Below are 18,676 nucleotides of genomic sequence, written 5' to 3'. Positions count from 1 at the left end.
GTTCTGCCCTCAAATTGCAGCCAACATATACTGAAACCACTTGCTGGTCTGGCTCCCACTGAGATTACAGAGATCAGCCTGCAGGAACACTTTGAGCCAGCATGCCTCTGCGGTCTCCACCCCAGGATGTTCTGCAAAGAACACGTACTGTGCAAGCACTGGGGCTGGAAACGTGCTCCAGACTCTATTTGTGTAAACAAAGCTGGCAGCTTGGGTGGACAATTTCAGAGCAAAAACAGCTCCATCTTTTGTAGCGCTGGGAGAAGCAGAAGACCAAGCCAGAATATGCAAATCTGTCCAAAGTTTCTCTTTAAACAAGCAATCAAGCAAACAAAACTAGGCAAAGGACATTCTTTTGAACTAAACTGGGAACCTTTCAGGATATTTATAACTACAGATTCTCCCAAGTGATCCTGCAGTTTTTGTATCCTGTTGATGTTTTCAAGAGTTCACTCTGGCATCCCAGAAGATAAAAACCTTACAACAGATAAATAAAGTTCCTGCAGGTTATTCAAACCAAACAGCAGACATTCTCTGCTGAAAATCCAAATCTAATTCAGAAGCTGAGTGGAGTGTAATCACAAATTGTATAATTTAATAATTAGCCATTACTGTCTATGTCAGTGTAAACATGGTAAACACACACTTTAAAAATGGGTTTACAAGAAAGAAGGAAGCAAATGAGCAAAAAAGCAAAGAAAAAAAGGGGGGAGGAAGGAAGATATGAAGCTCAAGATTTATTCACAGAATTGTTATAAGTATGCCATTACAATTAAAATGCTTATTTTAGTACAGATGTAACAATACACACATAAACTGTTGGGAGTACTCTTAAGTTTCTTCAAAAAGGTTTGTATGCAATTGGAAGAAATAAGGGCCTATACAGATTGGGAGAAAGGGGCGGACAGAGGAAGCCCCTTTCTCCCCTAGATCATTGCTGTGGCAACTGCACAGCGTGGTAACGATCCACTCCTCTGTGCGCCGCTGCTGAGGTGCCATAAGTGCACCTCATAAGAGCGGCGTTGTGATGTCCCTCGTGTGTTGCGCCATTTGGATGCGGTGCATGAGCCATGTCATCATTGCACGTGCCATGTAAACGGCAGAGTGCCAAGATGGTGCCCGCGACATATAATAGGGTTCGGGAGCACGTGAACAAGCTCTCCCAAGCCCTACTTTCTGCCCCAGGAGAGCACAATATTGGTCAGGAACATGAATCATGGGGGTTCCAATGCTTACTGTACTAACTATCACAAACAGATACTAAACGCTGCATTGATTGCACAGTCATTAATCACACTCCAGTAGGTGTAAAAGAAAAGGACAAATGAAAGGCAGACGTATGCTTTCTATGTACCTAGCCCATATGTCAACAGATGTGGTGATGATGATGATGATCCCTACTCTTTATTTATTAGTTCTGTCTCCCCTTCTTGAACTTAGAGCACCAAGATATCCATTCCCTAGGATGGTTCAGATATCATACAAGAAGTTGAGGGGTCACCACCATTCACTTTTGAGCTGAATAATATGATACCTTAGTACTGGTATGAAACAACTTCCTTATATAACCAGAGAGAGGAAAGATCAACTGGTGAAGTGGAACTCTTAACACCACCCCACATGAATAGCCATATGTGCACAGGCAAGCTCTTCAGCCAACGTAGAACATTTTAAGGAACACCTTACTCTTACAGCCTACCCTTTTAGGCTGCATCAATAAAAGTATAGTGTCTAGATCAAGAGAAGTAATCGTGTCACTGTATTCTGCTTTGGTCAGGCTCCACCTGGAATACTGTGTCCAGTTCTGGGCACCACAATTTAAAAAGGATGTTGAGAAACTGGAGCGTGTCCAAAAGAGGGCAACTAAAACGGTGAAAGGTCTGGAAACCATGCCCTATGAGGAACGACTGAGGGAGCTGGGGATGTTTAGCCTGGAGAAGAGAAGGTTAAGAGGTGATATGATAGCCCTGTTTAAATATTTGAAAAGATGTCATATTGAGGAGGGAGCAAGCTTGTTTTTTGCTGCTCCAGAGAACAGGACCCAGAACAATGGATGCAAGCTACAGGAAAAGAGATTCCACCTCAACATTAGGAAGAACTTCCTGACAGTAAGGGCTGTTTGACAGTGGAACACACTCCCTCAGAGTGTAGTGGAGTCTCCTTCCTTGGAGGTCTTTAAGCAGAGGCTAGATGGCCATCTGTTGGGGATGCTTTGATTTGGATTTCCTGCATGGCAGGGGGTTGGACTGGATGGCCCTTGCGGTCTCTTCCAACTCTAGAATTCTATGATTCTATGATTCTACCCCAGGTTGCTTTTGGTTTTTATATAATAAAAAGAGTGTTAGAGTCTTCAAGATGTATTGCAAACGTGAAGTGTCTTTCTCAGTTTTGTCTTAGAATTATTTCATTCTTTTGGAGAGTAGTCAGCCCTCTGTATTGGTGAGTTAGCCACGCATGGACTGAAATCATGAATGAATGCCACTGGAAGAACGAGACAGTGGATTCCAACAGCAGCAGAGTGGTGCCTTCTCCCACAAGAAGCAGAAGACACTGAGCTGTTGAACTGTCTTTTTCTCCAAAATATTTCCTAGGTATCTATTGTTTCTGAAAAATAATACTGGTCAATCATGAATGAAAATTTGTGATACTTATTGTGGTATTCTGCTGGTGAAGGAAGGATGACTGTATATTTTATTTTACATTTATAGCTGTTTTTGTTTTCCTGTATCCTTCCAGTGTGGGTCTATTGCTTTGTAAGTTCAGTCACACACATTCGACAAGTGGATGGGTAAGAAATGGGATTCTCCAACAATCACATAGCTGGTTCCTTTTCTCCTAAGCTCAAAACAGGATGGGATGGAGATGACAATATAATTATGAATGGGATTTCCTTCCTTCCTTGTGGCAATATAAGCAATATGGTAATGCAGTAAAAATGTGCATATCAAATTAAAAGCAATATCAAGATAAATCTAATTACAGTAAGTGCATTGTTGTTTTGTTGTTGTTGTTTTAGCTTTTTAGTATAAAGGGAAAGTAGTAGTAGTTTTTTTGCTAACTTTTCCTTCTCTGATTAGCTAACAATTTCTTCAGCCAACACAAGGAACAAAGCAGGATTGATGCCAATAATCCAACATTCTGTGGAAATATATAATGCTATTATCTGTGGTATAAGTTACTAATCTTGTTGTATGATTACCTCTAATTAAAAAAACCTCTATATAATCTCTTTTTTTAAAAAAAAAAATCTGTATTGGCTTGGTTATTATGATGTCTGAACACACAGCCAGTGTGTTTAAAGATTTTTTTTAAAAAAATCATAATAAATTGAAGTCTAGTAAGAATGTGCTAGAAACTAATAATATCTTAAATCCATCCATGCCACACTAATTTTCTCTACGTTCCATCTTCTTTCTTTTTCAAATTGGCAGCTAGCAATACCCAATTATTGGGAGTCAGCATAGGGTAGTGGGTTTAAATATTGGACCACAACTTCAGAAACCAGGGTTTAAATACCTACTTGGCCATGGAAAACCCCTGGGTGACCTTCATCAAGTCACATTCTCTCAGCCTCACAGGAAGGCAAATGTAAAATGGTATGCCCTCTGTTCCTGGTAATTTAGTTCTCCTAAATACTCTGAATCAGCTTCTATGCCACTTTCTAAAATTGTAGGTATATTTTCAAATGGTTCTTTCTTGAATGAATATGTCACACCTTCAGCTCTTTTATATAGTTCTTCCTTATATTATTTCCATCATATTTTTATTTCTACTTGCTTGTGTTATGTGTTCCCCTGCTGGTCATACAACATCTCCATTCTTGGTTTAAAATTCCCTTTGATTTTTCAGATCTTGTGGAATAGGTGTCGTGTTTTTCCATTTTTGTTGTCACCTTCTGTTTTTCTGCATTTGTTATTACAGTAGTTGCTTTGTCCCTGTCCACAAGTCACTGAACACTTGCATTTAGAGTTCTGAGCCTATTTCTGTCACCTTTTACTTTTGCTTCTTGTCTGACCTTAACTGCTTGAAGAGTTTCATCTGTCATCCACTGAGGCTTCTCTTTCTTTTTAACTACAGATATTGTCTTTTTCCATTCTTCCCTGACAATGCCTTGGCTTTAGTCCAACATTTTTCTGGCTCCCCAAACTGCAGAACAATCTCCTCCTCCTTTTCCCCCAAACACGATCCCCAAATGTACTGTTTACATTTTGACTTTTCAACCCACTTGAAATACCCAAAGTATGACCAATAAATGTTTTTTTTTTAATCATCCTTGCAAAGAGGGCGAAATACTATCATTTTAAAAAGGTATAGAGGATTTTACCATTTTTCAAGCACAAACCCTTTGTGAAAGCCTACTCATCTGACTCACAAAATGTCTAAACTGATCAAGGCACTTCTTTTCTCCTCCTCCATTCCACCTTTCACCCTCGCTTGCAAGAAAATAAAGTAACCAGGCAAATTATTTTGAATGCCTTCTTGTTAAGAGGCATTGAAAGTAACCCACTACTCAACCATTGCACTTTCACCCCGCTTCATGTTCACTGAATTTCTCCTGATAGTTGACTTTTTCCTTTGCCAGAACCACAACAAAGGAAAGCCTTGAGTTTTCATATGGGCCATTCTCCCCCTCCTGCCACCCCACCCTTGTTTCACTCTCTACTCTGATCATGTCACAAAGATATTATTGTTGCTGGCTCACCAGGGCCCAGTGCACCTGAAGCAGATCAAAGGCACACTTTATGCCAGCCTGACCACACAGGTCTCTCTCCCACTGCATTAAATTAAACCTGATGATTCATCTGTATTGCCCTCAGGGTCCCTTGGTACAAAGAAAAGGAGAAATATATGCAGAGAAAATGAGAGAGAGAGAGAAAATTCTAACAAAAATATAGAGGATAATAAACTTAAATTTTACAGCCCTAATTAAAAAAAGGTACAGTTAATTTTACCCAACTGCAGCTGCATATACATCTCATTAAAAAGGCACACACAATTGCCCTGTGTCATCGGCACAGTATAAACAGGTACAGATAAAAGCCTGCTTCAACCCAACGTTTCATATATGCATTCCATACAGCTTTGGATTTGTTAGTTGTCTGCTGATGGGAAATTGCATTGCCTTTGACAACAAAATATGGCAAAAGAAAAAAAAGTAGTCACATTTTGAAACTGAGACAGATTTACAATACAATCTTATATGCATGTTCACTTAGAAGTGTCAGTGGCCTTATTCCCAGATGTGCATACACACATTATTACACCCTCAGTTTTCTCTTAGTTTATAGACTGTGTCAACTCCTAAGTCAAGTTCTAACCATTAGGAACATTTCTGCCATCATCATCATTATTTGTGCCTGGAACTTCATTCTTCTGTTGATTCTAATGCCTGATAGAAGTCAAAATTTAGCATCAGTATCATCACCACTGTCATCATCTTATTCTTATTTTCCATCATCATTTGTATAGCACTCTGCAGTGTGTGCAAGTCACTTTGCTTATCCTCAGTTTATTCTATAATCCATACAACAATCATGTAACACTTGGATTTTTTTTGGGGGGGGAGGGGGTGTCACAGAGTGCTTGCCTAAGTAGCTTGTCTAAAATCAGCCTGTTCCTATATAGCATTTCTCATGTTATAAACCCATAACACAGGCTCCTCTTCCTTGTTTGAAAAACTGGAGGACTGGTGCCTTTACACTTTATGTATTTGCAGTTAGTCATGAAAACAGAATGTGTATGTACAAAGACAAATGTTAATTGTACTTCAGACATTGTTTCCTCCCATCTGGAGATCATAACTAAAATCAGAGCAAGGTCAACATTTCCTATATTTCCTTCCAGCAACATGCCTTTACAACTGTGATTATGGGAGCAGCCAAACTAGGAGTCTGAGGCCTCCATGGCTTTCAGGTCTCCCCTCCGCTCCATCTCATCATGGACCTGGGAAGTTCTGGAAACAGACAACTGAGAAGGTTGGATACAGGGAAGGTATATAAAGAGCAGACTGAGTCCAACTTACTGACTACAGTATAGGCAACAGACTGTCCAATTTATTGGATACATGCAACAGATTGAGTCCAATTTATGGGAACATTCCCGACTAGGGCTGCATCCACACTGCAGAAATAATCCAGTTTGACATCATTTTAACTGCCATGGCTCAATGCTGTGGAATTTTGGAACTGCAGTTTTGTGAGACTTTTAGCCTTCTCTGTCAGAGTGTTCTGGTGCAACCACAAATTACAATTCCTAGAATTCAATAGGGCTAGTAATAGCTGTTAATGTGGTGTCAAACTGGATTATTTCTGCAACGTGAATGCAGTGTAAGCCTAAGAGAACTTGTCCATCACCACACAACTTTATAGAACATATTGGGATCGGCAAAAATGGCAATATCTAGGTTCAGTTTCTCATGAAGTTAGGCAATTGAGTTTGTGCTGGAACACATACGTCTACATAGCTGACTTAAAATGCTTTGCTGAATAAATAAAAGCTAAGGCACTACACTGTTTTTGTAAACCACACATGACTACATCACTGTGTTATTCATTTGTTGTTGTTGTTTTATGTATACACACACATTAACAGAGCAAAGGGCAAAGCCTAAATATATACTAGGGATAACATTTGACAGGTGTCTCTTTTCAACATCTGAAATCCATTGCAAAAAGAAAAGAAAAGAAAAAAGAAGACTGTTGTTCAACACAGACATCACCTTTGTGTGCAAACAACATATGGAAAAAAGTATACACTGTCATTTGTAAAAACAAAAATCAACCCTCCTGCTGCACAAGTTCTTAATTTTGCTTATCTACTTATTTGCTTAACTCTAACATAATTCAGTCTACGTAAGCAATTTCACAGGTTTGAAATGAAAAAAAAATACTGAAAAAAAGTAGTCATGAAAATGGAATGCTTTCAGGCTTATATATTTTTAAAGAGGTATTAATTTTAAAAAGAGAGACACTAAAGTTTAATTGCAATCCCAGGAAAAAGCTTTTCCCTTAATTCAGTGAGAAAAATTATTGAAGCAAAAATTGCTTATCTTGGCTCTTTTGGAGTCTCAATGCAGCTCATAATTCTATAGATCATTAGACCTCTCAGAGTAAGATGGATTTATATTGATTGAGTGAGAAGGTGGGAGAAATGAAGGTCTGAAGGACTTTGCTAAAGACACCAAGTACTCTGTTATACACTAGTGACATGCTCCTCAGGGGTCACTCAAAGCCAGAGTCTCAGGCTCCAATTACATAATGCCCAGTCAAAATCACTGTAGAGTAATTTCTGACTTTCCTTTTACATTTTGTGCCTTTCCCCCAGTATTGATTTTTACTATAAAAATGCTTCTTGATAGCAAATCCATGTAGTATATAACGAGTTTCTGAAGATAATGCTAAGAGTTACCACATGATACAGGAGACACAAAAGTTAAAGGCAAGGAAATTAAAAGAGGTGTAAAAAGGTTAGCTTTTAAAAAATCCCAACAAGAACGCACAACCAACCCAATTTGTATGATTTGCATGAAAATTCTGCTTGTAACTTACTGCCATGTGGCATGAAGATGTCCCACATATCAAAGCAATTCGGGATGTAATTGGCTGGTTTTCACAAGGTAAGTTATGTCCTTTCACATTAGCGCCAATCATTCCTGGTATAAAGATATAAAACAAAGAAAACCCGTTTTTAAAGCAAAGCAGAATTCTTTTATGTTCTAACATTGTGAAGGTTGCCAGTTTCTCTTCTTCTCACATACATTCCTCACCAAACAGATGGAAGAGGGAGATGGAAACAAGCAATACTAATCAGGTTTCATGGCCAAGAGAAAGGGTATTCCTAAGTATGATAGCAACAGTCCTCAGAAATAACTATAAAGTAGGCATGACCTACATATGTTATTAGAGTGGAAGCCCCAGAAGACCTAGTCAACACAGCTGACGATGAAGGAGTTAGATTACAACAATATTGAGAGGTGGCTCTAATTGGCATATGCATACAGGGTGCATTTCTGGAATTGACACAGAAAATGAAGGGCTTCTATGGATTTCACTTATCCTTTCCATTTTCTGTAGGCAGTTGGCTGATCAATATGGGAACAAAACTGAAATAAGCCTTCGGTTTGATCCAGTAGGATCTTTCCATCTCAGCCCATTTTTCTTCTGTGTATGCATATTTCTGGTTTCATGGGTCATGTAGGGAGGAAAAAATGAGTAGGGTGATGATGGCCAGTTGTGGTTTTGTTTTTTGACAAAATACATATCAGCATTCCCCCTCCTGCCCAGAATCTAGTAATTGTGCAGTACAATCCTTTGTATTTCATCTATGACATGCAAAACCGTACAACAGTGATAAGAGAGGGCAGACTAAGGCCCTGTACAGATGGGCCCTTTGTGGCGTGCCCACAACGTGCTAGTGTTGCCTCGGGGCAGCACGTGCACATGCCCCACAACCCTAGCACGTCGTGCACATGCCGCCGTTACGCAGCACCATACAGATGGTGCGCATAATGATGACGTCGCAGCTGCGCCGCCTCCAAACGGTGCTGCGCAGCTGTGACGTAACCATGCCGTCTCTGGTGCTTTGCAGTGCCACGAAAAGGAGACGCTTTTTGGAGCTCCTTTTCTGTTGCGCAGCAGCGCCGCACAATTTGTATGCTGTGGAGCTCCGGTGCAGCAAAGAGAGGTGCCTCATACCCCGCCAAAATCTGCCATTTCCAAGATGCCTTTTCTTCCAATGGTTTACCTCAATCAAGGCTGGAGAGCCTGTGGCCATTACCCCTTTATTACCCTTATGAACATAGGTACAGCACACCTGCTCCGTACTTGGGAGTGCCATACGCAGCTTCCACATAAAGCCATACTGCAATACATGGAATGGCATGGACGCACACCACACACACCCGAAAACCGTGAGCACAAGCCCCATTCTACTAAATAGGGCTTGAGTTTACGCAGTATTTGCCTTACTCGGGGGGGGGGGTGTTCTGAACGGATCCCCGCGTAAGGCAAGGCTCCACTGTATATCAGTATAGCATACCAGCAGGATTTCGGCCATAATTTGTATCCAATATTGGTAAATTATATCTGGTAAACCAAAATATAACACCATGGACCATAAATCTCATACCTTATGGGGAGGCAAAGCACAGTCTCTGGGTTATTTTTGTGGCTCTTCAGACCATCTCTTTCTTAGCAAAGAATGATCTTAGATTTTTTTTAAAAAAAAGATGAACTATTTAGAAATTCCTCAGTTAAATGGGTTACAGAGTGCTACAGTGTTTAACATCAAAAGATAATTATTTTCCTAAACCAGAATCTCTCTCTCTCACTCTTTCTCTCTTGCATCCCTCCACCGGGTGTCACCCAATGTGGGTGGGGGGACAGGGCTGTTGGGGAGCAGGGCTTCCTGGGGTAGTGCACGCTCCCTCCCTCCATGCTATTCCATCTTTTCCTGATGAGTGTGGGGACGGCACAGGGGATGAGTCAACACAAAGGTAAAATCAACTGATTTAACTATTCTACTCTAGTCAAGATAATTCAGACCACTGTTTCACAAGCTAGAAACATCACAGCAACATAAAGCAAAGCATATGAATCACAATGTTATTAAGGAGTCATATGCCAAAGTGTACATTAATCATACATAACATACACGTATGTAAGAAGAAGCATCTCATAGTTGTAACAATTAACATTCCATGACCTTCATTCTGACCATCAAAATGTTGATAATACGACTCTTAACGGTCTCATGGAATTTCTTCATGGCAAATAGACAGATCAGTGGCTATCAATCATTATGACTTCCTGGAATTTTCAGAATCAGAAGCAGTCTGAATATTAAATAACAGCTGAATACTAATTTATGTGAACATCACAGCAGGGGTAGCCTGCTGATTTCATGATGCATAGTGCATTTTCTGGAAGCTTGTGGCTACCCAGTGTGGGTTGTCTAATGTGGGAAGCAGGATACTGGGCAAGCTGGACTTTTGTTCTCAATGATTGAAACATATTGTATAATTGGAAATATTATTACTTCAATCTTCATACTTGTCTACTAGAATATAGAAAATGCTTAGATCATCTCAGGGGTATCAGAGATCCTTTTATGAACACTCCTGGAATAAGCTTTCTTTCATTCTTTCTGAAGTACATCCACCGTGAAGACCTGACAACAAACAAAATAAAGTTTGTGTGTTACAGTTTTCTCTCCTTCTTTGCAAGGAGTCCTATTCAGAAATCACAGTGTTAACCCCTCTTGAAAAACAACTCCAGCTAAAATTAGTACAGACTGAATCTCTTTTATCTGGAGTTTCGAAATCCAAATACTCTAAAAACCAAAACTTTTTTTCTTCTTGAGCTAGTGACACCTTTGTCTTCTAATGATTCAGTTTTGTTTCATGCACACAACTATTAAAATATTGTATAAAGTTACCTTCAGACTATGTGTATAAGGTGTGTGTGTGTGTGTATGAACATAAATTAATCTGATGTTTTGATTTTGATCCCATCTACAAGGTATCTCATTATGTAAGTATATGCAAACACAGGTTATTACAAAGTAAAAAATAAATTAAAAAAATCTGAAATCCAAAATATTTCTGGGAACTTCAAATAAGGGAGACTCAGTCTGTAGTAATTCAGGTTGCAGGCCTATTCAGACAATCTTTGGAATAACTCACTGAACTCAGTGAGGTTCCTTACAAGTAATGATGTAACTAGGCTGCATATGCCACAGAAATATTTGGATTTTGAATTACATACAACCATACTGATCTTCTTATTCTTACTATGTTTATTTATATCCCGCCTTCCTCCCAGTACAGAGACTACAAATCTAAAACAGTCCAAGTTAAAACACTGGATGGGCTGGATGAGGGAAAACAAACTCAGACTGAATCCAGAGAAAACGGAAGTACTTGTGATAGGTTCCTCGGGCCTAAGGAAGGAAATTTGTGAACCTGTCCTGGACGGGGTCACACTTCCCCTGAAGGACAAAGTTCGCAGTTTAGGAGTACTTCTGGACTCGTCCCTGCAATTGACATCTCAAGTAGATGTGATGGCCAGAAGTGCTTGCTATCAACTTCGGTTGATACGCCAACTGTGAGCCTACCTAGACCGAGGGACCTTGAAACGGTGGTACACACTCTGGTAACCTCTCGTCTAGATTTCTGTAATGCGCTTTACATGGGGCTACCCTTGTACCAAGTTCAGAAGCTTCAGTTAGTGCAAAATATGGCAGCCAGATTGGTCACAGGTTCATCAAGGTTTGACCATATTACACCTATCTTAAAAGATCTTCACTGGCTCCCTATCTGCTTCCAGGCACATTACAAGGTGTTGGTTATTACCTATAAAGCCCTACATGGCTTGGGCCCAAGTTACTTACGGGACCGCATCTCCCTATATAATCCGCCCTGCACTCTTAGAATATCGGGTAAGAACCTATTGGAGATAGCAACCTCTAAGTATGTTGCTACTTCGCAAAGAGCATTTTCAACATCAGCTCTGAGACTTTGGAACAGTCTCCCTGAGGAGATCCGCTTGGCAGCCTCATTAGAGACATTTAGAAAAGCAGTTAAAACCAAACTTTTTAGCCGAGCATACCCCACCTGATATGAATACCCTCCTCATATGAATGACATGCCCTGTCTGTGTATGACCCCTGCCTTGTTTGTTGATGCTATTGTTACTGTATGATGTTGTATATTTTATTGTTTTTAGCTGCTTTTAATTGAATTTTTATGTAAACACTTTGTGCTTTTTAGTCTGTGTGGACTAAAAAACTTGCTTCGATCCACTGGGAGAGGTGGGGAAACAAATAAATATTATTATTATTATTATATATAAAAGACTAGTATGAAAAACAATTAAACAATTAAAACAATTAAAAACATTACATTATTAAAATTTAAAGTTTAAAACTCTTTAAAACAAAAAACAAAAGAAAACAGCACACACATCATGCAAAAGCCTGGCGGCATAAAAACATCTTTACCTGCTGCCAGAAGGACAGCAGAGATGGAGACATCCTGGCCTTCCTAGGGAGGGAGTTCCAGAGCTTAGGAGCAACCACTGAAAAGGACCTTTCTCTTGTTCCCACCAAACACACCTGAGAGGTAGTGGGACAGAGAGAAGGGCCTCTCTCGATGACCTCAATATTCTTGGGGGCTTGTACAGGGAGATACAGTCCTCTAAAGAGCCAATATAAACCATTTATACTGTTTCCTCCTGAGGAGAATCCAGTGGCCCGCCTCGGTGGTTGGAGTCAATCCAAGGCTTGAAGATAAAGCTCTCAGGGGTTGTCCACACAGACACAAAAAAGCAGTTTCTCCCCATTTCAAACCTAAATTGTTTACAAGACACACAAGGCTGAAACAAGATGAAACTGGGATGAATCCATGTTCCGAGGCAAGAAAGTGAAACAAGATAATGCCCCTGGCATATAAACAGAATGACGTGAGTGCAGGAATGTGGGGAAGCCTGTGTGGCTTACAGAAGTGATCTGGAGCATGCACCCTGGGACTGGTGAGAGACAGCTGATAGTGCTGCTGCTTGCCATACTACCCCCCCCCCCCGCCTTTTGCATAAGCATACAGATACATGAGTGGACAGATGCACCACTGACAATATCAAGCTGTCACACATCCCATGAAGTGAAATTACAACACACAAAGGAGGTCACCAATAATGCAATTATTGTAATAAAAACATACACAGACTGGCCAATCCAACAGGGGACCATGAGGTGAAGTTAGGGAAGGAAGCATGTATTGGGGGGGGGGGGTCTCCAAGATTATGCTTTGCCAATGTGTCACTGGGCACACCAATGCACTGTATAGGTGGTATATCGCTTGTACAACTGTGTGGCCAGTCACACAGGGTGTCCAATGGGAAGACACCTAGGTATGACAAGGGAAGTAATTGGCAAAAAATAAGAACTGAGAGGCACAGCTCAATGCCACATGATATGGACTGACCAAAAGTCCACCTTGAAGCAGGTCATGTGGTCAGTGGGAGTTCCAACTGAATCAGCAAAACCAGGAACAGCCTGGTTCATCCTCTGCAATATTCCATTACACCCAATAACCGTACACAGATCAAACAGTTTCATGACACTTGTCATGTCAGGGGGGAAAAAGGCATGGTTTTCAATCTCAGCATGTATGTATTCATCTGGTTTTCTGATGAATCCCTTCCAGTGTGAAATGGACAGTGGTAGTGTTGGAAATATATGTAAGAACAGCCTTTATATCCAAGCTAATGTATTTTACAGTTAATTTAAAATTAATGGCTTATGTATATGACATTATCATATAATATTGAAGAACAGCAAAGAGTGAACCCAATTTCAGGATTAACATGTGGAAAGGAAAAGGTCAAAGATGACCTTTAGTAGTCATAGGCCTGGTATAGCATATTCCATCTCTAAAATAAACATACACTAACACACACACATGCTCACAAATGTCTCTGTGGCCCATTGCCAAAAAAGGCTGAGTTTGAAACTGGAATCGTGCTGGATTATAAATGAAATGCACATTAAAATATTTAATGTGTCTATTATGAGAAGAGTATCAAATCTCTCGAGTCTACTGTAGGCAAATATTTTCATCCCTTAGAGCTTACTGTTCAAAACCTAAGTTCATATCTGGCATTTAAAATTAAGTGACCTCATTTGCACCAGTTTCTCCCTCTGTGGTTTCTCTGTATCCCTGAATCTGCAATCATATAAACTTAACATAAACTTGTAATAGTGTAAGACACTGTCCTTTACTGAGGCCATGTTTGTCTGAAGATACTTGGAATGAAGCATTTTATTAATCCTCCAAGCTTATACTAGTTTGTAACAAGACATTTTATACTCCATAGATTTGGACAGAATGTTTGGGACAACTGTTGTAAAATGGCTTTTTTTTATGCTTGCACCCCAGCCAGAAAAACAGGAAATTGAACTTTATTTGTGAGGTTCCTTTCTCACAGATTTTTAAGATAATGTGTTCTAAAGAGTTGGATTATATATACCACAAGAAGAAGTAGGATACTTGGTTTTTCTATGGATAAGAAATCCAGTGTGGTATAGTAGTGTGAGTGCTGGACTACGACTAGGAGACCAAGATCCAAATCTCCACTCAGTCATGAAAACTACAGACTGGCACTTTGTGCTGACCTGTAGGCGGAGCCATGGCGCAGCATTCACATGCTGGACGCCATGACTCTACCTCATCCTGTCATGATGCTGTCCACCCTTCTAGATGGTGCAGTCCTGGCGCTGCATCTAGACGATGCAGCGGCAAAAGGGGCGTCACAAAGTTCCACCACTGGAGCTATGACGCCCTTTAGAGGGCCCAAAAAGGAACTGGTTTTTCCGGCTCCTTTTTGTGCTCTCTAGAGGCTGGATTGGTGCCGCAGCATGCAGTTGCTGCAGCATCTATCAGGCCAGTAAAAGGGTGGCTCAATGCCACCCATCTGTCCATCCCCTAACTGGGTGATGTTGACCAAGTCATACTCTCTCAGGCTCAGAGGAAGACAATGGTAAGCCCCCTCAGAACAAATCTTGTCAAAAAACCCATGACAGAATTGTAATAAGAATCAACTTGAAGTCACACAACAACAACAAAACTGGACATCTCAAATTGGCATATCTGCCCTAGTTCACAGCTGCTTGGATTTCATTAGCAAATAGGAACACAAAGCTTATCTCATCTGAGGAAACCATAGACAGAGAGGCAACTAGGGAAAGTTGCTAATAATTTCAGAAATCATTTTTAAATTTCTAAAAACAAAATTGTAACATGCAGGTTTACTGCCAAATGTATCTCCCAAATGTGATTTCCCAAATAAAAACCTGGGACATTTATAAAAATCAGTTACCAAATTCTAGCTATCCTTATTTTCCAAGTCAGAAACAAAATTCCCTAAAAATATTTACAGGGGCTCTACACTAAAATGATTAAGTTTAAATTCAATTAAACTAGAAATGTGTGAATTAAATAGTGTAGGCTTGTAAAAGGTGCTGCACAAATGTATATGTTAGGGATGTGAAGAGGAAAGAACCATGGTCTTATACAATACCTATTCCTCCAGCATGTGCATCAATCAGAGACGCAGCTACTGCAATCCCCTTATGAAGGCCAAGATCTTTTGCAGCCTCTGCTGTTAGCCCATTTCCAACTGGTGCTCCTGGAGCGAGAACTTCATTTCCTGAGCAGACACAGAGGGAAAAAGCAAACACTTATCAGCATGTTAGAGACAAAATCTGGGGCAGGTGGGGTTGGGCTTGAAAGCAATTATTTGCGCTCTCTCTCTCCCTGAACTTATACATCCTTCACATTATTTATCAAGCAGAGACAATACCACATTTTACTTTAAAAACCACACCTGCTGTGAAGTGCTAATCATAACAATTTAGCTCCTTCTATCAACAGTGCAAATGCATTTATCCAAGAATCAGATAAACATGGATGCTTTCTTTGTAAAGCTACATTTATATGGCTTTCAGTGACTGTAAGTGAGGTTACAATGGTTTCAGTACTTGTGTGGAAACTGCTACCATTAGTCCTTCTTAAAAAAATCAATGCAATGTTCTGTGGCCTTTAATTCTAATCTCATATGAACTGAAAAGCTTTCATATGAATTCCCTGAGGCCAAGATCAAAATGAACTGGAGCCCTTTCATAATACACTGTTACAGCACTATGATTTCACTATACTATGTCCCATGATTGCATTCTATGGAATCCTGGGGTTTGTAGTTTGGGAAGACATTGGAGCTATATGGCTGAGAAGTCTAAATACCCCTCCCTAAACTACAGGGTTCCATAGGATGGAACTATGGTAGTTAAAGTGGAATTGTAGTGCTATAATTGGGAAGGTTGAAAGGGCCCATCATTAAAAGCCAGTCATTAAAATCCTATTCCATCCCTGTCAGTTTCTAAATGCCTGATGGAAGAATAAGACTACTTGCTGGAGGAAGAAGAGCAAGAGTCATCATAGCCTCCCTGGGGAGGGACTTTCAAAGTCTAGGAGCAACGACTGAGGCTGCATCTGCACTGCTGACATCACTTTACCTGCCATGCCTCGATGCTATGGAATCTTGGGAATCATAGTTTGTTGTGGCACCAGAGGTCTCTGATAGAGAAGGCTAAATATCTCACAAAACTGGATTATTTTTGCAGTGTGGATTCAGCCTGAGAAGGCCCTCTTCCTTATTTCCACCAAAGAAGCCTGAAGAGGTGGTGGGACAGGAAGAAGGTCCTCCCTAGAAGATCCTAGATCTAATGGTCTCTAGTGTGTGTGAACACACATGCGCACACACCCACACATAGAGACTATACTTTCTCCCCTCCATGATTTCATTGTACACCCAGAAAGGAAGTTCAGAACAGAAGCAAATATGGCAAAATTTCCAATTGTTTTAGATGACAGTGGATAAGAAGCAAAATTCTGTATACCATTGAGAGGTACACCTCTTTTTTTAGGAGATAAGAATAAGTTCACTGTAAATACAAATATCTGGTTTATTTGGCTGTGCTAATTTTTTAACAGTGAGTTTACAATAAAGATGTCTTTTAAAAAATAATCTAGTCTTAGACATACAACAATCTGAAGGTAAAAAAAGCTTTCTGTTTCACATTCAAAAAGCTGTCTGAGAAAAAGTGAACCTTTCTTATGGCACAGCCTTCATTCATGCACCTCTGCTTCCCAGAAGGCATCCCATTTTTAGAAGATTTTTCCCCCTGTGAACTGAGAAGCAAGTTTACCAAAGGAAAAAGCTGTCTGAAACTTTTCCTTCCCTTTTATCCTTTCCTAAAGACAAGCTCTGGAATCTGCCATGTGCATGTTTTGTTCAAAGAAATTTATGTGGTACCAATGACCCATCACCTTTCCAGGCAGTCGCCATGGTGAACAGTATTTACCAGACGTAACACATGAGGCGGACAACAATACATCTTTAGTCAACCTGAGTAAGTAAATCGCAGGGTCCAAAGTCATACTAATATTTAATAGAATGAGACATTTTAGTACTCACTAGCCTTTACAAATAACAAAAGAAAAACCCAGGAAGGGGGTCCAGCTGACTCAGCTATGACACATTCGCTCATTCAAGAGTTGCTTTTAACCTGTCATGCAGAACCAGTTGTAACTGCAATTGGCTCCATTTAAAAGATGAAGAGGGGGAAAAACAGAAAAAGAATTAGGTTTCCTTGTTAAAGTGGCATTTGGGGAAAAAACTTTGAAAAAGCAGATTCATCCTAGCATAAACTCACTGAATTTAGGCAACCAATCTAACCATAGTTTATGTTATGAATTAGGTCACAATTGTGTTCTTGTGTTGGGAGCCTACTAATCTTGCTTAAGCCTAAGATATTTGTCTACGGGACAGACTCTTTGCAGTCAAAATTGTGGTCAAAATCTAGGAAGAAGAAAGAGATTATGAATACATGGGAAACAGAGTATTGTAATCATGAAAGTCAACCCTTCCAGGGTAGAGGCTAAGCTGAAATTTCTCAGCAGATAATTTTCCAAGGCATTTTTTATCATGTTATGTTCTGAGTGAGCCTTAGCTGATGAAAAATGAAACGTCAGGAATAAAGAGAACACAGCCTCACAGCCTGAAAAACCCACAAAAAACAGTGTCAGTCCTCTTCTGCAGAATGGCCTGCCCAATTTAATCACATGGGAACACGGTGGAGAATTTGTAATACAACTGTGAAGTCAGTTTTAATATTAATATTACTGAAAAATATAATATGAGCAGTTCCCACCACTTCTAGTCCTCCTCTTATAACTCATTGTTCTTTTTAAAAAATTTTTTTTATTAATATATCTTTATTTTACAAAGCTTGTGTTTTTATCTTATAACTCATTGTTCTTTTTATCCAACACTATGAACAAACAATAGAGATCAATACTGACTGAAATTGGTTAGTATTAACTAAAAAAGAGAGAATTATATCTAGAATTATCCCAAATTTCTTAGAAAATATTTTTCATCCTCTAGTGCGAAATATTGAAGAATCCAGAGAATATTTGCCCCAGAGAATATTTGCCAACATCCATCCTCCCCAAATGTTTTGACACTCAAAACTAGAATATCTGAAGAGTCCCTTACTATTTACAGGAATTTAATGAGGAAAAATTGCTTGTTCAACTACAGATACATGTGATGCTGACAGTATGCAACCATATCCATAGGTGAACAATATCTATTTAACAAAATCATCTGTTAATGAAGCACATGCTAGTATAACTGCATAAACTGTACCTTGTTTAGGAGATGAGGTGTAAAGGTCTGTCCAAGTAGAACTATAGCCTTTCTACCTCCTCTCCCCACATAAACCTGCCTTTTACATGCCATACCTTCCCCATTATGGCTATTTACTGGACAGTTTACCATGAGCGGAGAGGCACAGCAGAGAACCATCCAGCGGTTACCTTTAGTTGGGACACGGAATGATGATGTGATCCACTAGGACCACTGCCACTTCCCTCTGCTTTTTAATTTTTTACTTATTTATTCCCCATCAAATAACCTTTAAGTAAAAATCTGCAAAACTAATAATAAAATATAGTATAATAAGGAGCATGCATAAAAATCAAAGTCCAATATGTACCCCGAAGCAATTCAACTTTGACAGCATATTTAAAGTGGAATGCAAAAGTATTTTTGAAAGA

General features: G+C 39.7%; 1 protein-coding gene across 1 annotated transcript in view; it reads right to left on the bottom strand.

Moving 5' to 3' along the window:
• The window catches only part of FGGY (FGGY carbohydrate kinase domain containing), a 212,410-nt gene that overhangs the window by 107,005 nt on the left and 86,729 nt on the right, over window positions 1–18,676 (bottom strand). Inside the window, exons 7-8 of the mRNA XM_089515273.1 lie at window positions 15,075–15,203; window positions 7,548–7,651 (exon numbers count right to left, since the gene is read on the bottom strand). Of these exons, the coding sequence (XP_089371399.1) occupies window positions 7,548–7,651; window positions 15,075–15,203 (233 nt within the window). The remainder of the gene's footprint in view (window positions 1–7,547; window positions 7,652–15,074; window positions 15,204–18,676) is intronic.

This window comes from Sceloporus occidentalis, unplaced genomic scaffold (assembly GCF_023333645.1).
Source record: "Sceloporus occidentalis isolate IW3139 unplaced genomic scaffold, rSceOcc1.0.p SCAF_3, whole genome shotgun sequence".
Classification (NCBI taxonomy): domain Eukaryota; kingdom Metazoa; phylum Chordata; class Lepidosauria; order Squamata; family Phrynosomatidae; genus Sceloporus; species Sceloporus occidentalis.
The sequence above is the reverse complement of the archived record's forward strand: the minus strand, read 5'-3'. Positions and strand labels throughout refer to the sequence as shown.